Here is a 19,823-nt window from a genome sequence, read left to right as displayed (position 1 = left end):
ACAGGTTTTTTTAAATTTCTGGGAAAGATTTCCAAGCCCAGAGCCTTCATTGAGAAAAATGATCACCTCGGGCCAAGGCCTAAGGATTTCATAGCACAATCCTTCCTCAGTAGACTGATTTTGGTTTTAGCAGTGCTTTTAGGAATAATACAGATGTGCTGACAACTTTGTAAACTGGATTATCGACTTTATATACTACAGAAACCTTCCACATCAATTTCCAGACTTTTATTACTAGATTACCTTTCTTTATAGCCCCAGAGGGGTAGCTGTGTTAGTTTGTAACTTTAAAAACAATGAGAAGTCCTGCTGCACCTTAGAGACTAACAAAAATATACATAGTATCATGAGCTTTTGAGGGTAAAACCCACTTCCTCAAATGATGTGGCGTGGGGAAAAAAGTGTCCGATTCACCCTATTTTTCAGAATTTTCAAATTCAGTTAAACCTGAACCAAAATATGATTTTTTTTTCTGTTTGTGGGAACTGCCATGGAACTGAAATGTCAATTATTTGCCCACTTCTGTTTGCATCAATGAACACGTCCAGCTGGGGTGAGCTGAAACGAAGGGCATAGAAGCAGAGCGCACAGAAGTAAGGGAACTTACCGCTTTCAAGATGGCTACTGCATCCTGCTGGAGCCAGGTTGGGTAAGTAACTTCATCATTCAGGATGGCTTCGAAGAGATCATCTTCATTCTCTGCTTCAAAAGGGGCATGGCCACATAGCATCTCATAAAGCAGCACCCCCATAGCCCACCAATCTACATCAGGACCATAGAGCATCTCCTGCAGAATCTACAATGGGGATTTGGAAGGGGGAGAAATGTCATTCACAGGGCTTAACAGTTGTTTTTCTAAGCAGGGATTATGAAATATTAATGGGAGCAAAACATATCCCCACATATGAACCTGCTTCTGTGCTTGCCATTCCCCCTTTCTTAAAGCCCCTTGTCTGATGTGGATTTCCAACTGGCAACCCATTGATTTGCAAATGGAATAAACAAGGGGTCTGCCAGTTGTACTCACTTGCCAGACATGCTTAGGAACAGACTCTTTAAAAGAATGGGCTGAGCAGGAGATGAAGTGTTTTTCAGTCCAGTTGTTCTAGTCAGGTGGATCAACTGGGTCTGCAGATGGAGCTTCTGCACTCCCCTGGGCCTCTCAGAAGGAAAGGCCTACATGGTTCCAAAACCACATTCCCAGCTGCAGAAGGGAAGGGTGTGTCAGCAAAAGTAAATGTGAGTGTGAGAAGGGGGACAGAGGAACCATGACCATAGCACATAAATTGAGCAGCGTAACAGAAGCCTCTACAGCATGACTGGTACACCTGGCAGGATATGGAGGAAAGGTGCTTCTGAAAGCTGTGTGTACTCTTTTTTTTTTTTTTTTTAAATTAGGCAGATGAATGACAAGGAGGGAGGGAACAGACAGAGGCAGGGAAGGGAATTGGGGAATGAGGGAGATTGCAGTCTGCTCTCAACCACACTGGGCTGGAACCTGTGATATTTGCTATAACCAGCATTTTGGCAGCTACAGTCTGGCATCTATGTTTTTCAAGATGCATGTCCTCTTCCCTGAGTGGGGCTGATGCCCAGTGTCAGCCATAGCAACGTGCAGATTTATTTAGACTTCACTAGCCCATGGGACTGTAAATCTCAATGCGCTTCTGAGACCAAGCTTTCCACCAGTCAACTCCATAAGATGCAGCCAAGTTAAGCAGAGATCTCATCTTGTTGCTTTTAAACCAGACCTAACAGGAGGTCAATGGATCTTCCAATCTAGAAGCATTTCCCTGTACCTCTGGAGCAATGTAGTCTGGCGTGCCGCAAAACGTTGCTGTCGTAATTCCATCGCGAATCCCCTCTTTGCACATGCCAAAATCTGCCAACTTGCAGTGGCCCTCGTGATCCAGCAGCACATTATCCAGCTTCAGATCCCTGCAAGAATAAGAACGATTATTGTTATTATTTAAGTTGTTACATATGAGGAACTGCACAAACCCAAATGAAGATACAGGGCCTATTCTCTCAAGAGCTTAAAATAAAACCTGGACAAATGCATGTCACTGGATCCAGCAGCCTACTGCACCATCGTCTTCTGAAAACAAGCTGTGTGCATGAATTCAGCACTTGTGTAAAGGAGGACCTAATATTGTTGAGTTGAGCCAGATTTAATATGAACAGGTGTTATGAAATTCCCCAAGTCTTAACTGCTGAAACCCCTAGTAATTCAGTTTTGAGATGCATTTGAGGCAGGAGTGGGCAATAAAATGGCAGCGGTTCACCAGGTTTAGCCCCTGGTGGGCCACTGCCACTATACTTATCTGAGCCTCCACAGGAATGGTGATCCGTAGCCAACGGGAGCTGCGATTCCCTTGCACCTGTGGAGGCGCAGGTAAATACGGCAGTGTGGGGGCCCACCAGGGGCTAACCATGGCGGACCAAATCTGGGCTGTGAGCTGGTATTTGCCCACCCCTGTTCTGAGCAGAGTGATAGTTCTGCATATACAAAGGCCTAAATTAGTCCTGGAGGAATTCTGCAATTGTTGCGTTTAGAGTCATAGTAAAATTGCAGAATTCCCCCATGCCTGCTAAATGTCCATAGGTGCACTAATCTCGGTGAGGTTGCACTGGTGTATCCAAGAGGAGGATTTGCTGCCAAGAATCTTGTTATTATTTACTTGTGCTCTCTTGTCTCATCCCCACATTATTGTCATTATGTAGGAAGCTTGTTGGCAGCTTGATCTTGAGATGGCCCCAGAGAATATTTCACCATCATAAATACAGTCAGGATAACAATGGAGCCATCTGCAGACCCAGGCAACGCTTTCCTAAAAATATAGTCCAGCTCTTAGCATCTGGCCCCTTCAGCTGTCACGCTTATCCCGCGCACACTCGCAGATGGGGGAAAGCCACCCTTGCCACAGAGCTGCCCCAGTGATGTTAATATCAAGAGCAGAATGCCTGTGTACATGATAGCAATGGGCTCTGTTTCCTCTTCCTAGGTCTTGGGGAAAAGATATGAGACTTGGCCTCTCGAATGTATTCAACTTGCCAATCACTTGGTCAGATAAGCCAGTGCCTTCCTGGTGTGGTACAACCCAACATTCTGATTCACTCCCATAGCAGACAATTAATTAGGACCTAGACAGGCATTCTGGGTATCTATGTAGGTCCTTATATGGCCATATTGCTACGGTCTCTGGACATCTCACAGCACTCCAGAGAGTTAGACCAGAACTATTATCCCTCATTTACCAAGGAACAGAGAAACTAAGGCAGAGGAAGCCTATGTCAGAGAATGGACTAGAACCCAGATCTCTGGTTAGCATTCTAACCGCTGGGCCACCATTCTTCTCTACTACAGTGCCTTCAAAACAAGAAGTACAGATATTCCACTCTCTCTCAGAAGTCCTATCAGCAGAACCACCACAGGATGTATCTCTTAAACTAATGTTGGGTCACCATGGAGTTTATTATTATTTCTGGTCTTGCTATGCTAGGCAACTGTGCTAGCAAGAGTCAGGTCCTGCCCCATAGAATTTACAAATAAATAGACAAGAATATTATCCCTACTTGGTTGATGAGGAACAATGATAAAGAGAGATTAAGACCCTTGCCCAAGGTCACCAGAGCCAGGAATGAACCTGGATCTCCTGAGTTACATTGCAGCATTTTCTCTGGATGGGATGTGAACTAATAGAGTTTTTCTTTTTAGAATTAAAAATGGTCATAAAGCTTGATGGGCCAAAACCCATCCTTTAAGGGATTAGGAGGACACAAAGAGATGTATTATGTGTTGGCTCATGACAACCTTGTAGTGTGGTTTAAAGAGTGGCTTACAGTTAGAGCTCCTGGAATTCTGCCCTGTGCTACTAGCACATTAGGAAACATTTCCAAGCATAAAGGCAGGCTTTGTTATCCATAATTTTTAGGGAAGTGATTGAAATAGCAAATTATTCTTAAATCCAGTCAAATTCTTTTTCAGATACATGAGAGAGAATGGAAGAAACCATGTTCAGCCACAGTTCTTGAAGGCTTTAGTCTCTCTCAGAGGCTGTGAGCTTTAAGCAAACTTCAGCCTTTAAACTGGAGTGCAACATCCAGGCCTGTTTTGCCTAGAACTCAGGTCTAGAATCTTTACCCTCTTGTCCAATGAAGCTACAGCAGCTCTGTTAACTGGGCAATGCAATATACTCTTCAGAACACCAATATGGAAGGAGCATTTGCAGGTGCAAGTTCATTGTGTGATTTCCCCCAAAAGAATCTCTGTTTTTCTAATTCCCATTTTATTTAAATCAGCTGCTGCCCATTCACATTCTGGAAACAAGAACAGTGTTAGCCACACCAAGACAAAACTCCAGTGTATGGGCTTCTAATGTTGGTATATTAATCTTGTTAAGAACACCTGTCTCCCACTGCTACAAGGTGGATGTTTATTCCTACTGGCATCTTTTAAGTGATGAGAAATCTAAAGCTCACATTTTATTATTTCATGTGGCCCAGAATGGGGTATTAATTGAACCTTACTTGGTCACAAGATACTACAAGTCTGGCTCCCAAGATAGGATGTGTCAAAAAGGATTTATTTCACTCTTCATCAACTCCATCTACAGTCAGTGGTTCTCTCAAGTCATGTCAATGCTATTAATCTGCATACTTGTTGCTTTGCATTCACTGGTCTTACCGTTCTTTATGCCAAATGAAGTCACATAAAGAAACCTGTACAGGATTCTAAGATTCACAAGGTGCTCTTCAGTTCAGCTGCAAGAGCTCCAGGAAGCTGATGAAATTAGAAAGTAGCCCATTCACAAAGCCCAAATCTAGCTCAGATTTCCTTAATACTTGTCTTTTTCATTCCACATTTTGGTAGTGTGATGCAGCAATAAAGGGAGGGATATTTTGGAGGTCATTATATGCATTTGTTATGCCATTATTCTGTTTTGATGCAGTCCTTTTGAAGGCAAACTCACACTGGAATAAGAATGTTGTGCACACTAACGGCACGTCTGAACAAAATTTTTCGAAAGAGGATATGCAGATTCCGCATAATCTGGCCCAATATTTGTAACAAGACCTCATCTTGTCTTAACTTTGTGACATATCAAAGGGCCTGAGCCAAAGCCCATTGTGGTAAATGGAAAAACTCCTTTAAGGCTTTGGATTGGGTCTCAAGAAATCTCTTACCATATGGTATTTTACTAACAGTATTTGCAATCCTGTGACTTGAAATCGCAGAGAAATTACTGCCGAGTAAGAATGTTTTTTTGTCAGGAACATCTCTCACTTCTTCCAGATTTTTTCCCCAACAGCAAGGCATGCATGTGACCATGCATATTTTTATATCCAGGAATTCCTTACCCCAAAGCATCATGAGACTGCTTTGCAAATTTCCAGAGCACCAGTAAAGCTGAGTAAGCATCAACAAATAGTAAAAAATGTTGTCTAATGAAGACTTCTCTATCTGTGATTCCAGAGCTCAGACAGAAAAACCCAATCTGTGCTGGTGTCCTTTTTGTCAATGTTACCACATCAGTAGGTTTAGAGATCACAATCACAAATGGAAAACCAGAGTATTGAATTTTAAAAAAGGAAGCCACAAAACAGAGATCAGAAACAGATGAAACTGTTTTTAATTTGAGAAAAACAGCTTGAAAATTTCAGGTCAGTGGAATAAAAGACTGAATCATCACTCCCCCTCAGCTTTGGATGTTTGTTCTAAAGTCACTAATGTGGAACTTTAAAGGGAAAAATCAGCAGAGCTAGAACAAGTGTGCAGTGATAAGCAGTCCATATGGGGTATAGAGAGCTGGGAGAAAGAACACTTTCTTTTTGGCACAGACCCAAAGGAAATACTTAAAATGACATATTAGGTTGATTAACTAAAGAAACCCTGCTGCCATTTATGGCCATAGTATTCTTGCTGACCCATGTTTAGAAGGTTGGAATTGTTTTATAGCTCTGAGCTTCCAGAACATGATCACAAAATCTTTGTCAAGATTCAACTGCAGCCTGCTCTGTTACTTTCCCTTATTTAAAATATGAAACAATGGACACTGTAGTTATGTGCATGGTCCTCCTGAGCTTTGAAAATGAAGCATTAAAATAAATCTTTTGGTTTGCAAAACATTAACTCACCAATCACCACCCTATTTTTTAGATCAATTTTCTGTTTTTTGGGTGAGTGAAATGCATTATCTAGTTTCCAGGTGGCTGTTAAAGGCCCCTGAAGTGTAGGAACACTAGTACACTGAATGTGATGGCTGGACCAGCGTAACTATGAAGCACTGAATGGTTTGCAACTTCAGATATAATAAAGTCAGAATGAAATGAAGAGCGAGCCTTCACGTGGTGTCCTGGCTTTTGAAAAATGAACACAACTTTTAAAAAAGGAGTTAAATGTAATGATGTGTACACAATGTAAAGATGGACAATGAAATGCCCTCTTTGTTGTTGTGACAGCAGGAAGTCCTTCTGAAATGCTTGCCAGTTCCTAGGACAAAGGAATGAGGAACATTACTGTGAAGGCTCCAATCTAGACCTCTATTTCTCCTGAATAATGGCATAGCAAATGGCAATTCAATACACAATGAAGTCAAAGGGTCAAATCTAGACCTTGTACGAGTGAGTTTAACCCCATTAAAAACACATGATGGCAGGGAGTTACTTGTTCTTAACAGAGTCTGGGTGGACCTAGGGAGAGGGACATAAGGTCCTTTGGGAAGGAAACAGAGTCCCTGTGCAGCTCCTCTTGTGTGTATGGGGACTGCACATTGTGACTCCTTGGGATTGTGCAGCCCGCTTTCCTACAACACACCCTGTCAGCGTCAGAACCGGCGTTGTGACAACAGCAGGCGATAGGGAGATAAGAGAGCTGTGGCCTCATCTTTTCTCCACCCCCTCTTTGATATATCTTATGTGGAAGGACCTAGGCCTCGTGTTGGGAAAGAGGGGGCGGGGGGATGAGTCTGAGTGTGTGTATGAGACAGAAAGAGAGAGAGTGAAGGCTCCTTGCACTGTCTTCCCCTTGGGTACCTCTTGCAAGGTCCAGTGACAATCAGGCTAATGTTGTGTTATGTACCCAGTGAGATTAGGGTTGCCAGATGGTTTCAACAAAAATACCAGACACGCTTGACATTACATCACAATCTACATTACATCTTATTTAGAAAATACTGGACATTTCTATTTTCTCATTTATGTTTTCTCAATTTGTTTCCGGAACAGAAAGCTCAAATACTGGACTGTCCGGTTCAAAACCGGACACCTGGCAACCCTAAATGAGATAAATCTAATTCAATGTTAGAATTAGTTTCTGATGGGCTATATGAAACAGTAGCTTCACATATAGAAATACTGCTATTACACTTAAATCATAAAGCCAACTAGCACTTCAAACACATGGATACGTTTTTGCAAGTTATTTGTCCAGACCCTGCCAATGCCGTTCTCTTTTCAGCAGATTTTGGATTAGAACACAGGCGCTCCTGGCTCTCAGTTTCACCCTCACATCACTTGATACTGCTGCCTTGTATCTGTAACTGTGTTATACCTGCAATATAACAACACCATGAGCACCAAGTCTGCATCATTTTTTGGTGGTGCCCAAAACGGGTCGAAGCAGAGCTGTCCCATCCATAGAATGGACCAGAACAACTGCCTCAGGCCCTGTGCTTTGGGGAGCTCTGCATTTCAGGGAGACATGGGGTCCAGGGTGGTCTGGGAAGTTAGTGGAGGCCTGGTGTTGGCAGCAGTGACCTACCTGGCCCCAGTCTCCTGCATTCTGCTCCGCCAGCTCCCAGCATTGCTCAAGGGAGGGGGCGGAAGGCGAAAAGATGTGAGGCACAGGTTTGGGGAAAGGAGTGGAAAGGGGGTGGGGCAAAGGCGCTTGCTGTTGCTGGCGCCAGGTTTCCATGTTCCCTTGAAGCACGGGGCCCCCTCAAAGCATGATGCCTGGGGCAGCTGTCCCAGTCCATCCTATGGATGGAACAGCTCTCAAAGATTGGTGGAGCTGGGCTCACATTCTGGAGTATTGGTGGAGCACCACGAGCCCATATAACTCGTAACCTATGAACAACACAACAGCATTTGTAAGACCCAGGTGGCTTCGCTTCCTGAGACGGTGTTCACAGAGAACATGCAGTGCCCCAGAGGCCAACTACAAAGACGACACACGAATGGCTCAAACATTAATTAGACTTTTCCTGCTCCTGAAACCTCTCTGAATTAATTTAAAATCTCTAATCTCAGCCCCCCTTTGGACAGTCTCATTGCTCAGAAGAGCTTCCTATGGAAGGTAACTATTTCTAACCCAACTGAGACCAGCAAGGCCTGATTCAGCTTCCAATTAAATTTGAGCATGTAGGATAGAGAATACAGCCACTGACTAAAAACCTGGCACATCACAAAGATTCCTTAATGCTCCTGGCCCCGAGAGGTGCAGAACCAATTCGAAAAGTGGGTGCTCGATACCTTTCAGGATCAAGTCTGCTGATAAATGCTGCACCCTTATTATACCAATGGTGGCTATTAGATAGCGTAATGACAATCTCAAAAGTGGCCTTAAAAAGAACTGAAAAATTTTGGCTTATAAAATTGGGCAGCAGCAAAAACATTACTGATGAAGCACAGACGCTGCTAAAGTTGGCTCTCTTAGGGTACGTCTAGACTATATTCCTCTTTCAAAAAGAGGAATGCAAATGAGGAAAATCAAAAATGCAAATGAAGTGCAGATTTACAAATTTCGTGCTCATTTGCATAATCATGTCCGATTGCTTTTTTTCAAAAAAAACCTTTTTCGAAAAGGCAGTCTGGGTTCTTTCAAAAAGGGATTTGTTTAGAAAGAACTGCGTCTAGACTGCTTTTTTTCGAAAGAGCGATTGGACATGATTATGCAAATTAAGCACGAGATTTGTAAATCTGTGCTTCATTTGCATTTTTTATTTCCCTCATTTGTATTCCTCTTTCAAAAGAGGGCTGTAGTCTAGATATAGCCTTAGGGTAACCCCTGATTATGGTGCAATCTACCCTTATGTACATAGATAGCACACATTTACTGCACTTTTCCATGGTAGTCTCCTCAGGAAAAGAGAGAGAATGGAGTTACACTTGAGGCATTTCCCAGAATCCCAATGAAAACATTCTGTAATTTACAGTGCAGAGAAAAGTGACGGAAAAAAGTCATTATTTCAAGTTCATGGTATTCATGCTGTACACGTCCTGTCTGGATGACCAAATACATGAACCATTGGACTGACATTTGCTGGCCCAGGCAATGTCATTTACCAAACAATGCTTCTCCTTTATGCTTGCCAAAATAATTTTAAAAAAATCCTCCATCTACCTGCCTGAGATCTGCATAGTGGGTGCAGAGTAAACGTCAGCCATAAATGTACCAATGTATGATGAAGATTCGTGACTGATGGTGCCAACAGAGAAAGGAGAGGGATTAAGAAGCGTGAGCCTGTTATGTCACCGTGACAGAAATAGACCCATGCTGAATCCTCAATCAGAAATGAAAATCAAACAGCACTTGTGATGGCTGTAAATCTGGCAGCAATGAGTTGGCTGAATTACCAGACAAGATGAATGATTAGTGATTAAGCCCAGTTATAACAACACTTTATCCAATATCAAACCATAGCCAACCTAGCAGTATATGCTAAAAGGCTCAGCCAGAGCTCTTGTCTGTCATGGCAAAAATCAAGGGAGAGAGATATGTCCCCTTTTGGCCTGTGCCTGCCCTGGAGCATGGATCAAGTCAAAGCAATTATTTCTGCTGCCTGGTCAGTTATCTCACAACTGTCCATGGACTCTACCTTCCCCACACCCAGAGTAATAGATGGAATATTTCACTTCAGGAAGAAGCAAAAAACGCTTGGCAGAGTTGATCTGGATCACATGTGCAGATTGCTGCTGGCAACAGCTCAGACAGCAAGCTAACCTGTACTAATATTGGTAATGCTTTATAGGGCTTTGTGAGGAAGGAGAAAATCCTCAACTGAACCTAAATGTCTAGCCAAAAAACCCAGGTTTCTCCACATATTATATATACCTGCAATCTGCACTTCTCCAGCTCACTCAAATCATTGCAAAGACTTCTGCTGACTCTGGTGGGCTTGGATCAGCCCCTGAAAACCAACCAACCAACCAAACAAAAAAACCCCACCCATTACTGAGACTTTGATATCCCTTTCAAGACTTCAGAGAGACAAGGTAGGTGAGGCAATGCTTTTATTAGATCAACTTCTAGGGATGAAAGAGAGAAGCATCCAAACCTACATTGAGCTTGTCTCTTTCAACAGTTGGTCCAATAAAAGATATTACCTCACCCAGTCTATTCTGTCTTAAATCCTATGACCAACACAGCTAAAACAACACTGCAAGCTCTCAAGGGTTCATGTTGTTTGATAGCGCTTCCTCTATTATCCCTTTCTATTCGGAAGCGGGAAAGCTGACAGTAAATTGTGAAATATTCTGGGTGGGATTTACAAATGTGCTCAGCTTTGATCTGTTTCCACAGAAACTAGCTGGACTTCACTGCTAACTTCAATAGGCATCTGGCTAAACATGGAGTATTTCTGAAAACTCCCCTGTCCTTGTCTATCGCTTCGGTTTATAATAGGAAGAAGAGTCTCTAGGACACGTTCTTGGGGCATCATGCACTGATGGTGTGTCCACACAGCAAAAGAAACCAACCCAAAAAACAACCCCCCTCCTCCACCACAGTAACAAGCTGTAGGGAGGAGCCTCAGGCAGGAGGGGTGGGGCAGCCAGATCTTAGCACTGCCCAGAGCATGCCATGCCCCTCCTTGCCAGCTCTTAGTGCTGTCCCAAGTGTGCCACTAAGCACTCCAGTCAACATTTACAGGACCTGAGGCCCTGGCCACTGCAGCAGTGGCTGCCACCATAGAAGCTGCCAGTACCCAAGGTCCTTTTGAATTGCCAGGCCCCAGGGCAGCTTCTGCCTTTGCTCCCAACTTTTGGCAGGCCTGAGGATATGTGCTGTCAGGCTAAAACTAGCAGTGTAGACTTTCAAGCTTGCCCTGGCTTCAAGACCTTCTCCTCTTACTGAGTTTCCAAAACCAAGTCTGTCTCCACTGCTATTTTTAGGCCTGTCACACAAGCTCGAGTCCATTGAGACTTACTGCTGCTGTGAAGACATGCAAATATTTATTGGGGGGAACCCATCTTCAGCTTCATTTGCATTAAAAGCCGAAACCAGCATCGATACTACTGGTACTCTCTTTTCTAAGACTCTAGGGAAGCTGTGGCTAAATAAAAAAAGTCTTCTTGTCTCCTCTCTTGCCTCAGAAATCTCTTAAAATCAAATTGAGAACTATTGGTCAGAGCCTAGCAGATGGGATATTGTCCAATGTTTTAGCTTCTCCTTCAACATGAACTATTGTTGCTTGTCCCTCATAAATGGTGATTCACTCCACCCCCGCATAAGGTGCAAGTATCTTGGCTTTCTATGGGTGGAACAAAGCAAGATGAAATTCACCCCACCCACCACAATGGCAGGATGCCGGCCTACTGTGCAGCCCATTCCACCCATAACTGGCTTTTCATCAGCCCTCCACAATTGAGGCAGATTTCACTCTGCATGCCCCCAGATGCCACGCAGACATGCAGAAAAAAAGATGCCCATCCTGAAGAGGCTGGATCCTAAGCGCTACACATATAAAGCTGGCATCAAGGCTGAAACTGACGTGGCGAACGCGGTTTGAACAACTGTTTTAGAAATGCATTTGAAAATGTGGAATAAATAGGTGACTCAGACTGTAAAACAAAGCTCTCTTGGTTGATGTTCCCACCCCTTTGCAGGCAGTGGGTTGGCAAGCAGGTTTCTGAATGAGAAGAGGGTGGTGTATGTTGAATGTATGTCTTTAAACATACCATGAATTGCCCCTCTAGTAATAGGAACAGCTGGTAAAGTCTAGAGGGCAATTCTGGGAACTCACAGGCACTGGCATTCTATTTTCCTTAAGGGTGTTCAACACCCACTCAGCCCTAGGCCCCACCCCCACTCCACCAATGCTCTCCCCCCTTTTCCCACCCAGTTCTGTCCCCTCCCCCAAGCACGACCCATCCCCAGCTCCTCCTCCTCCGGTACCTTCTGCCCATTGCAGAATAGCTGATTACAATGGGCAGGAGGAGCCGAGAGAGGGAGTGAGGAGTGGATCATCATGGCCGCTAGCATGTGGGTGGTGCTGGGGGGAGGGAACTGGCTTCTAGTGGGTGCTATGGATGCTCCAGGGCTGGAGCATGCACGGAGCTGGCGCCAATGCTGGAACTAATGACTAACTGTGGTATGCAGTAAAGATGGAGATTATGAAGGTACCATCCATGAGTAACATGTGTCTGCCAGCCAGCTCATCCTGAGCCATTACTTGCATGGTTCTATTTTCCCCTAGAACGAGACCTTTTTGATTAACAGAAGGTAACTCTGCAGCTCTATCACTCACTCTTCACCAGGTTGAAACTGAGGGTCTACTCTTCTCAAGACTAGATTATTTAAAACCAAGGAAGGCCTAAGTTTCAGATACATCCTTCTTTGTTATAGCCCACAATTCAGGACATGCATTCGGGTATTTGCATTATGAGTCACTTTTCTTCTCTCCCCCCCTCAAAAAAAAAAATTACTTAAGCTTCTTTTAATCCAAGGAGACAAGAAACAACAAGCAACAAGAAAAGCAATCTTTGCTGGATGATGTGACTAGCAAGCACCTGTCAAAATCTGAAATTACATATTATGCTCTCAAATCTCCCCTATTTGCACCTTATACAATTGCATAACTATAAACATTTCTTGTTATGAGGCCTGTCTTAACCTTAAAATAAGGTTTTTCAAAGTACTTTGGTCTATGATTGTTTAAGTTACAATGACCCTGGTCAGATCTAAAATGCACTGCATTTCACTCATGTACTGATTAAAGTTTAATGCACAAAACTCAGAAGTCCTGTTTTTCCATCACTCTGCCATCGTCTTGCTTTGATTATGGCAACCAGTGTTCCCTCTAAACTGATGAGCAGCACAGCTTCACAGGTAATTAATTATCCCCGCCCAGGCAGAGGTTCAAGACTCCTTGCAAGGAGCTGACTGACTGGGCGGGGCTGATTAATCACTTGTGAAGCTGTGCTGCCGCGCAATTTAGAGGGAACTCTGGTGGCAACTGAGCGGCCTTTAACAAGTACTGCAAGCATATTGTCGGGCACGAGTAAGCCAAACTGAAAAGTACATACAAGTATGGGTACCAGTAATACCTACCATTTGTGTTTGTTGTTTTCAGTCACACTCCCTTCAATAGCAAATTCAATGGCAACTAATTAGAGGTAGTGGAAGCTAGTGGGAAGCTATGGGACACCCTCTAAAGGAACTCAACGTGCAACTTTTTTGCTTGTAGTGTATATTCTGGACGTCATTTGTTCCACCACATAAACAAATTATGTATCTGAATTATTAAAGGCCAGGAGCACTTGGCAAAGGGAAAGAATGGGATGGTGATGTGTTCTCCCCTTTGCATTTTGGGCATACAGTGCACATACACACTTTTTTTGGAAGCCCAGGCCTCTGTTCACAGACAGAATCAACTGTATTTCACATCACAACTGGTGCTCAAACTTTTTCACATTGGATCAAACCTGAAAACACAGATCCTCTTTCGCTCCCTGCTCCACACTTTGCTTGAGGCAACTATAATCACTTGGTTACAAGGCAGCAATGTTACAGAAACAAGTGCATGATTATGACATATGCATTTGGGACCAGAGCACTTTCACTCAGTGGGGCTAGGACTTCACAATCCTCTTCCTACCTGAATCCCCCTGTGATGGACCAGTCAGCCCCTTGAAAGCAGTAGTGCCTAACGGTCAGTCCTTCCTACCACATGGCATGTCCCTTTACGGGTCTGAAAGGTCCAATACAAGGATTGAAAGGGCATATGGCTAGAGAGGAAGCTGTTCTGGGAACACGTAGTGCTTGGAAGGAAATCCTGTTATTTTATCCTTATGGACCCAGGGTTAGGAGCACTCCAGAGAGGCAAGGCTCCCCGCTTACCTAACACACTGGGAATAATGTGGGAGATGGGTTCTAGTATGTATGAAAGCAGAAACAAGCAAAAGAAGGCTGCCAAACCCAACGACTCAGAGGACTAAGTGGGACCTGCTCAAGAAGAAGTTGCCTAATGTCTGATAGCCAGTAAATGACAAGCCAGGGTCAGCAGGAGAGTTGGGAATTCCTGGTTTAAGAATAAGGATAATAATTGTCTGTATTACCCAGCTCCAAGAGCAGGCTCCTGCTGTAAGGAGATACACACAGAGGTAACCCGCTAAGGGCTACAGGGCTCAGAGAGTGAGTTTCAGAGGAACCTCAACAGCCAGCAGAACTTTGTTTATTTGGGACTTTCGTTGTAGACTATTTTGTAAGAGATTTTATAAGAAACCAGTGCCAAGACGGATATTATTGAGTCAAATACAAGAAGAGGAGTTACTGGCTTCCTTTCAGAAGAAACTGAGGCCACGAATGCCTGGCGTGCGACACTTAGCCAGAAAGGGGCACTCCAAAGTTGTCATGCTCTGTGATGGCCATGCTGTTCTATCCCCCCAAACCGAATGTTTGCTAGTGCCCACATTTTTGCTGCACCAGCAAATTTGATCGTGTCCGAATTTACTCCAAATAGCCCATGTTCAGCAAAGAAATACTAGGTAACACTACAGAGTTGATCTCCTGTGCAGCAACCCAAATGAGTTCTCCCGGGGACACAGCTTGGATGATGACATATGCAGCTGACACTTGCAGGATGTTTGCAAGAGCAGCCTGGCTCTGTTGCTCGTGTGAAAGTGCGCCCACATGCTCCATCATCCACATGCCATAGTCAGAGGCCCCTGCAACAGGAGATAGATTGCTTTGCCCTGCACATTTAATTTCAAGTTTCTATCTCAAAGCAAAGGTTGAACTCTGCGGAGTACATATTGCATCTTCACAAGACAGAAAGCTAAAACTGGCACCTAGCCCTTGCTACTCAAATCTGCAGCCAAGGAGAGCTCCTTTCTGTCCTTAGTTGCTCTGTGGTGGCTTGAGTGTTTCCTGGCATTCACTGGCAACTGTATGGGCTTATAGAGGTGGAAAAACTAAACAGAGAGCCAAGCAGCTTCTGGTTTAGTTTCTCACCTTTAAAGAAAATGTTAGGGTATAAAAATGGCTCTGGCCAGCAGCTCAGACACCAGAAGGCCTCTTTTTTTAATAAGTTAATTATCAGATATATGGGTATGGCTGTCATGGGTCCTTCACATATTGGTTTCCTCTCCAATGGTGCAGCCACACAACTTTCCTTACCTAAACCAGTCACTTGTGTTTCATCCTGTCTGCATTAACAGTGACTGTGCCTCCTGTGGTGTTTATAAAGCATCACACATATATGCATTGCTCTGTAAATAAAATATTATGACTCAATTCCCAAGCCCTTTATCCATCTATTGTGAGCTCCCTTTGTGAGCTGGAAGCATTGCATATCCTGTAACAAAGGGCTTCCTGCTGGGAGGATTTTTTAAGGCTGGCATTTAAATATTTCAAACAATAACATTTCGTAAATTACTCTGAACCACACCTTGGGTGGGGGAATGGCTCTTTCTGGGAATTTAAATTCCCCCAACAACATTCCGAGGTGCTGCCCCCTCCCACACACACTACTGCCTCTATCAGGGACCCTCCATGGACAGTGGCTGCTGCTGGAGCAATCTCTGTCTGCGGCGGCCGGGGCTGGCCATGAGCAGAGGCTGGTATGTAGTAGTCCCTGTCCACGGGGCATCCCAGCAGACAGGGGCTACTGTACCTGGCGTGAGCTGAGACTGAGCAAGCCTGGCTTGGTCCCGGCTCATGCCAGGTAGAGGAGCTACCCCTGTTATGGCTCTGCAGTTTAAATGTAGTGGGAGCAGGGCTACCTGCATGTCTGGCTCTTGCTACATTTAAACTGCAGAGCCACAGTGGGGGTAGCTCCTTCTGAGCGCCTTCCCTTATCAAGTAATCGTGTAGTCGATACAAATTGTATCGACTACATAATGACCCAATTACCTGCCTCTTAACATCCTTAGGACTCAGCAGCCCCCCAGAAAGCTAGGGCTTTCCTTGGGACGGAGTTGCTCCTCAAAGAGGAGATTGGTGACAGGAGAAGAGCCATTTTCTCTCCCTTCTCCTCATGCAGGAGAAGACTGGGATCATGTAACTACCCTGCCAAGAGAGGAATCCTTATTGTTCAGCTATTTGTTTTAGTCTGATTTTAATAACAAGGGGACTGTGTGAAAAACTAATTGCCTCCCACAAGGAAAGCAGCCGGAGCTGCTGGACAATGAGTGTGTGAATTGTTTGTTCCCAGGCTGACTTAAATGGGTTTATGACTTCCTTTCCAAGGGTGAGGGGCAGTGACTATTACAAAGAGAATATAATCCGTACAGGCATCTGTTACTAAGTGTGCCCTGGACATAAACCATCACTACAACCTCACAATATTTACTCACTAGATAAGAGATTGCTGCTCTCGCCAGTTTGAGGTAGCTCTGCAGGGACAGAAGAAGGAAGGCGGGTAAGGCAGGTCTTGAGGCGTATTACCCAGCTGATTGGAATTCCCAAAACTCAGCAGTTTAAACAAACTTTTATGGTAGCTTGCTGAGCAAGAGCACCACGTGATTACGATTACGACACTGCAGGGAAATGAAGTGAGTCACTGAAAAACAATGGATATGCAGACAGAAAGAGAGAACTCGCTTAAAGGCTTCTGGCTAAAGGAAGAAAGGGCTATTTATAAAATATGTAATGCATTAAGGGGGAGGTGGGGCTTCAATTGTGGGTGTATGTTTCAGTGTTAAAAGGAAGTGGGTGGATCTTGAAGAAAAATCACTAAAAATTATGTTATGGCAGGTACGGACACCCGCTCTGAACTTACTAGACTGGAAAAAAAAAATCACTGTAGAAAAAGCATCTAGCACATTGTGTTCTGTATTTGTTGACAGCAGTCCCAATGAAATCAGTTGGTCTGTTTTCAGAGCAGGTTACTACTCAAGGGGAATAAGACTAAAGAGTTGGACCCTACACTTTTATGCCCTTTATATACTTTTAAAGGGAGAAAATGTTTGTTCTGGGGAGGAGAGGAAGACTCAAACCATTCATGGCTCCCAAGAAAAAAGGCTGTGTTGCAGCAGATAGGACACCAGAGTTCCGTTAAATGCACCAGAAATATCAAAACACCCATAAGAAAAGATTAGAGCATTCTAGACACCCAGATGGGTTTATTTTAAAGAACATACAAATTCATCTCTCTTTTCACATAACTTCAATTGACGGATGGCCAGACTGAAATTGTGCATTTCCCAGAGACGTCAGTAAGCAGCAGGAGTTGAACCTTGCAACAGCAGGCTAGGGCAGTGTTTCTTAAACTTTTTAAGACTGTGTAGCCAGACAGCCCCCCCGCCCATCTCATCCATCTTATTTGCCTCTCTGAAGCATACAGGGCAGAGAAGGAGCAGTAAAATCAGCATAGTCTATGCTGGCTCATCTGATCCTGAGAAGCTGGAAAAACAGATATGTGGAGAGAGAGCGATTAAGTCAATAAGCTGGCCTCGAGGCTGTGAGAACTGCCCCCGGCTGGCACCCATGTTGATTCGAACACACACACAGTCCCTGGGAGAGGAATTTCCCACTGAGAAAAGAATCCCCAGTACTTCCAATTTAATCATCTCAATTCTCTCTTACAAGTGTAAATTAAGTTCACAACTCCCTTGTAAGAACTGGTCTCACAAAAGACAGACCAGCCCCATTTGGCATGACAGATAAGAAAGAGAAATACGTGACCCAATGGGTATATAAGATAGGTCCAGCACACACTCACTTTGAGTGTCATTCTACCCTCTACCTGCTGGTCGGGTTAGGTGTTTGACCTCCCGAGGTTCTATGGGGACGCCCACCTCGTATGTTCGTCTTTCCTAGGAATTGAGGGACCGGCCCTGGCCCGACATGCTGGAGTCGAGAGGCACAGAAGGGGGTAAAAATTGTACCTGGATGTGGTCCTCTGTCTTAAGTGTACACATAGAAAGAGTAAGCTGTTAGTTGGTACCATTATTTCTATTTTTCTATCTTTATCTTCTTTGTAACCATTTTTAAGACCTATATTTTGCTAGTAGTTAAGAAACAGAACAATAGCCATTGTAACCATATGATTTATAAGCTTCCTCAAATAAACCTGTAACTGTTTAAGTTTTAACCTGACTCCTCAGTTGCTGTAATAGAACCAAGCACAATTTAAAAGAACTTCAGCTGGTCATAAAGGGACAGACATAGGGAGAGCTTGGGCGTTTGGATCTGTGTCACTCCCAGGTGACAAGATCCGTTGGGACACCTTTTCAGCCTTTCCTAGGCTGCCCACTGCAAAGGAACCCTGTGTTCTAGCAGCTAAAATCTAAGGTGTAATAAGCTCTTCCTATATAATGGGGTGTCTGTTGGCCTGCTGGCCACCCTATGCGATGGGACCCCGGTCCTAGCAGTAAAGACATGGACGTTAAACCTTTTCTCGGAAACATACACACACACACTGCCCTGACCGACCGTCGGCTGACAGACTGAGGAACACCAAAGGATTTCTTTTTGTTGAGCCAAAAAAAAAAAACCCAACCAAAAAACCCAAACAAACCACTGGATCAGGAAGGAGGGTAGAGGAGGGGACTTGGGGCAGGGAGGGTGCAGGAGGGGACTTGGGGCAGGGTGTCACAGCAAGCTGGGAATGCGGGGTCTTGGTGGGGGAGGGGAGTGAGGGGGGTTTGGCACCCTGCTGAAGAAGGGAAAGCCTCCAGGGAGCATGCCCTTGTTCCTCGGGGGGGGGGGGGGGCAAGGAGCTCAGTCCCTCCCCCCCACTGCCTATGCAGCGGGGAACCCAGCTCAGCTGCTGCACTAGGCCAGGCTTCCCGCTGGCAGGGCGAGGGCGGGGGGTGGGGACGAGTAGAAACCCCAACTGTCCCTGCCAGATTAAACTCTGCCACTTCCACAGCAGGCTGGGGAGGGACGCAGGGGGGAGAGAGCAACAGTGCACAGGGGGCAGCAGAGACCAACCACGTCCCAAGGGGGGACCGCAGAGCCCGAGTGCGCCGCAGGTGGGCGGTCGGCAGAGCCTGAGCCGGATTCCCCGCAGGTGGCAGTTTTAAAATGCCGAGGTCCGGGAGCAGCTCCTCAGCTCCGGTCACCCCTCCACCTCCCAGCAGCTGCTGTAAAAGCTGCCGCCTGCACACGTGGAGGAGGAGGCTGCGCAGCATTGGAGGCCCTGTGGGACAGGGACAGTCCTGCAGGCTGGGGAGGAGGGGGGGACAGCCGCAGCGGGAGCGGTCTACAGGCTCTGCAGGGGGCGGGGGAGCAGATTTTTTTATATTTCTTCCACGGCACACCTCTGACTGCCTCGCGGCACACCGGTGTACTGTGGAACACAGTTTAAGAAACAGTGGGGTAGGGTCTGAGATGCCTTCCCGTGGACAACAAAAACAAAAACAAAGGTTTGGAACATTTGTTCCACATTAGCAATAGTGATGGGTGTAGGGGGAGAGGTTCTGGAATTCTGGTGCATAAGGAAGCAAAAAACGAACAGCAAAATCCTTTCATTGGTCAAATATGGATAACAATAGATTGGCCTAGATATGCCAAAGTCTTCAGGTAAGGTGAGGGGCTGCCACCTTTGCTGCTTGGGCTCCTAGAGTTCCCACCTGACATCCCTATTGTCCCCAAACAGCCTCAGTTTAGGGTTAGCCTCATGATGGACTACATCCAGGTCAGTGCAATTTGTCCTCTG

At 45.0% G+C, this 19,823-nt stretch overlaps 1 protein-coding gene across 2 annotated transcripts in view; it reads right to left on the bottom strand.

Moving 5' to 3' along the window:
- Positions 1–19,823, bottom strand: part of PRKCH (protein kinase C eta) — a 167,366-nt gene that overhangs the window by 23,877 nt on the left and 123,666 nt on the right. For both annotated transcript variants that reach the window (XM_075926364.2, XM_075926362.2), the window contains exons 11-12: positions 1,800–1,938; positions 608–796 (exon numbers count right to left, since the gene is read on the bottom strand). In XM_075926364.2, the coding sequence (XP_075782479.2) occupies positions 608–796; positions 1,800–1,938 (328 nt within the window). The remainder of the gene's footprint in view (positions 1–607; positions 797–1,799; positions 1,939–19,823) is intronic.

This window comes from Pelodiscus sinensis, chromosome 5 (genome assembly GCF_052426305.1).
Source record: "Pelodiscus sinensis isolate ZL-2025 chromosome 5, ASM5242630v1, whole genome shotgun sequence".
NCBI lineage: Eukaryota > Metazoa > Chordata > Testudines > Trionychidae > Pelodiscus > Pelodiscus sinensis.
The sequence above is the reverse complement of the archived record's forward strand: the minus strand, read 5'-3'. Positions and strand labels throughout refer to the sequence as shown.